The sequence below is a fragment of the Centruroides sculpturatus genome, unplaced genomic scaffold (genome assembly GCF_000671375.1).
Source record: "Centruroides sculpturatus isolate CEXI.00-Female unplaced genomic scaffold, Cexi_2.0 scaffold530, whole genome shotgun sequence".
In the NCBI taxonomy this organism is placed as follows: domain Eukaryota; kingdom Metazoa; phylum Arthropoda; class Arachnida; order Scorpiones; family Buthidae; genus Centruroides; species Centruroides sculpturatus.
Window position 1 is genome coordinate 475,478 of NW_019386973.1, and position 3,948 is coordinate 479,425.

Sequence of the window (3,948 nt, forward strand, 5' to 3'; positions counted from 1 at the left end):
TTACACGTAATATATTTAATATTTCGAATAGATTTATGCTTTAAATTATTCTAATTTACCTATTAAAGATTCTCTCTCTCTCTCTCTCTCTCTCTCTCTCTCAAGTAAAAGTATAAAAACCCATAACTTTTGTATTGAATTTGATAGTTTAATGTCGTTAAAAGTAACAAAAAAAAAAGTCGTATATAGAAAGAATTGACAATTTTTTTTCTTTCTTATTACTTTCATTGGTTATTTTATATCGTTAATTTGTAATAAAAATAACAAAAGATGCATTTATAATAGACCCACTTCTGTATAAACTCAAACAGAGCGTGCATTCTATTATACTTTAAAACTTTAACAAGCTTTATTGAGTCGATATTTATTCCCTGTAATTATTTATAAGACTTCGAAAAAAAACTTACTTAGACGTAATAGTGATGTATGAGACAGCTACAAACTATCTAAATATCGATTATTATTTTACATAACAGGTTTTATAAATGAAAGGGTATAATATACTACTTGTACCATTGTTAATTAGTTATTAAAATTAATAATAAAACTTGAAGTATAGACCAGAGTATAATAATGTTTAGTAATTTCAATATGTATGTGTTCGAAGTTAATTATATTAAAATATTCTTTTTTAAAAAAGAAAATAACACACAAAACAGTTTTAAAAGTAGGAAAATATCTTTATTTTCACAAATTTTTATATCAATTATTGAAAAAAATAATAATAAAAAAAACAGTGCGTTTTTATATCTGATATGAGCATATATCATAACGACCGGAGAAAAGATGAGCAAGGCCGCTGCCGGTTTGAAGAATATCACACTCTGAGTCTCTTTATATAATAATAATAATAATAATAATAATTATATATAATACATAATGTACAGGAATGGCAAATCTAAGTGGGGTTGCTAAAATAAAAAACTAAGCATAATATTATTTTATGTACCACATGAATTTTAAAGATGGTATAAAGATTAAATTTCAAAAAATGCTATACTATGAGGTGGGTAATTTTATTAATGTTTGAAAAAGATTNAAAAAAAAAAAAAGTTATTTGATCAAAATGTCTGTTAATGCCGTAATATAACTTTGAGCCATCTGTAAAGTCTCATATTTAGAAAGTTTCCTATCGTTGGTTAATGAGGGAACAACTTCCCTAAGTCGATCAAAAGCCACGTTTAAACTGTGCATTCTTCTTCTCTCTCTAGCGTTAGCTGCCAGTCTACGTTTCTTCACTATAATCGAAGATACAGCAGAACATGTCCTTTTATTGGATTTCTCAGTAAAATCACAATTTTCTTCATCTTTTTTAGTATATTGAACGGAACTAGTTGAAGAATCTTCGTTCGTATATCGAAACGGTTTCAGCATTGTTAAAGTCTTTGGACCACAATCCACACAATCGTAATTGGAACATGGTGTCTCTGGGCTGGATACAGGTGTATAAGAGAAATACGGATCTGGAGAAGCGGCTAACTGCCTGGACCTGCCGCTTTCCATAACTGTAGATGTAGGTCAGGTAATGCTGGATGTGTGCCAGTCGTATCCTTGCTAGTCTACAACTCTCCCCGAGCACATATAAACATCAATGAGGCGGACTTTGTCTATTTATACTACCCTGTTACCCTCAGGGACATGCTGTCCACCAGACCGACGAGAGACTGTTATTATCTGTTCCCTACCGCTATACCTGCAGGCATTGGTGTGACGTAATTTGACGTCACCCATTTTTGTTACTTTTTTTTTAAACAGAGATGAAATTTTGAATTCGATCAAAATTATACATTCGTAAAAAGAGTCTGAATTCACTTAAAATAGTATTTAACCCATTAACATTTTAAATTATTTTATAACATAAAATAAAAGATGATTGTATGATGTCATACAATGTAACTTTATAGAAGTTACATAGAGTCTCTGTGTTATAAAGTTTAGAAATTAAAGTTTAAATATGAGAGAAATTTCGATATTTTATATATGAAAGTTTCTACACTTGTATTCATAAAAAGTGAAACATTCGATATGCATTTTTCTTGTAGCTATAGGCCTAGTATGGGAGAAGTGCGATAACAGGGACGATGTGCTGACAGAAGAGACGGATGACAGATACAGTAGTTATACAAACAAATAGAAAAGACTTAACTAAATCTAGTTCAGGAATAATATTAGACAATCATAATTAAAGTTTCTGTCTAAATATATACGGATACGAACGGGAGGGAAAAATATATTATAAGGATCGTTTTATAAAGTAAAATTCACATTTTTGTTTAGAGATAATTCAGGAAAGTAATACGAAAATCAATTAATTATTCCTCTTTCTTGCAGATTAAACATCTTACCTTTTTAATTACAATTATCTAATTATAATTATAAGCAATTAACCTTAAGGTAATTAACGACGGTTCCTCTCGGATATCGGATTGGAATATTAAATCTTCTATTACTTAAACATGTTTGGGTATTCAAAGAGGTCATTTAGAACTTCCTGGCTGGAGAGGAAGGGCCTAAAGTCATGTTCTTAATTACAGCCTATATCACGAATGGAGTGTTGCCGGCACGCGTCAAATATTGACTCGTATTTTTGAGATACCACACCCTGTTTGTTATAAAAACTTCCTACCATCGTGCATGCTAACATTATTTTTAAATATGCAATAGACTAATTATTTCAAATCAATTTCTACACAGCTATGGAATTTTTATAAGAAATCCTAATATATTTTTTTTTTATCTTATTACCTATTAAAATGAGCATATTAAGAAACGAGATTCAATTATCCAGAGATATTCTAAGACACATAAACTATATAGAGTTACTGTTGCAATAAGGAATGGAATATATTGAAGCATTGTAATTTATATATCAAAGGGAAGAAATTGAAGATTATCGACTTTCTCTTAAAAGAATCTATCGAGATAATCAATCATAATCTCAATTTCTTCTCAGGAGGGATTTTCTACATTTAAAGATATTCGAAGACTTCTCTCATTTCTTCATGTTGCCTCAAGATGAACACAATTTGTGCAACAAGAAAACAGAAGCACCAACCAAAGGTATAATTAAGTAAAGAATTTTGTTACAGTTGATTTGTAAACAGTTTTCAGTAGCCGAGTTAGCTTGAGGGTTTAGCTTCCAGATTTCCGTTTGTTGACAACAGAATCACTCCAATTTTCTCTCTCTACGCTAATATTTCAAGTATAGCACAGAAAGGAACAGCCTCCAAGGGACAGATGTAAAGTATCTCTTATGGTAATTACTTCCTCGAATGTTTAAGTAAAGTCTACTAATATCACGAAGAATTTTTATTTAGAAAATATAATTAGCATAATTTATTTTATGGTATAATTCAAGTTGTATTTTTTTTTTTTTTCTTGATATTCTAGTGATGAAAAATGACCGTAAATGTTAGTATTTTACGTATTATCTAACAAATAGGAAGTTATAGAACTAATAATATTTTGAATTAGAGAACGAAGAAAATTCTCACTAGTATATTATAATTTTCTGGATAAATATAGTGCTGCCTGACTTATTTATCGTAGAAAATGCCAAAGGGAAAATTTTGAAAGAGGTTGTCAAATCAGAAAGGCGGTAAAGACAGAAAAAGAGAACGACTAGCCTAACAGTTGACAGCAAGGCTCCAGTAAGATGGATCAGAACTATCTTCAAAGACAGGGTAGAAAATAATTATCTACGAGTTTTCTTTCAGTGACATTTTAAATTTCGTTTCACATTGTAACAGAACAAAAACTTATTCTTTTCTTACAAGTAGACTGAAACAATATTTCGGTATGCGGATGAACAATGCGAATCACATAATATTCTATACTACTTCAGACATTTTAACGTTACGTTTCTCTATATATATATATATTTTTTTTCCGTTAATTTCAAGACCTAGTTTGAAGATAAATAAACTAAAATAAAAAAAAAATGTTCAG

General features: G+C 29.7%; 1 protein-coding gene across 1 annotated transcript; it reads right to left on the bottom strand.

Annotated features, from left to right (window-relative positions):
• Positions 1-1,047: 1,047 nt before the first annotated feature.
• On the bottom strand, positions 1,048-1,823 carry LOC111616001 (basic helix-loop-helix transcription factor amos-like). Its single transcript, XM_023357445.1, has one exon. It carries the CDS (start codon positions 1,501-1,503, stop codon positions 1,054-1,056), a length of 450 nt encoding a protein of 149 aa, XP_023213213.1. The 5' UTR covers positions 1,504-1,823; the 3' UTR covers positions 1,048-1,053.
• Between the last annotated feature and the right edge of the window lie 2,125 nt (positions 1,824-3,948).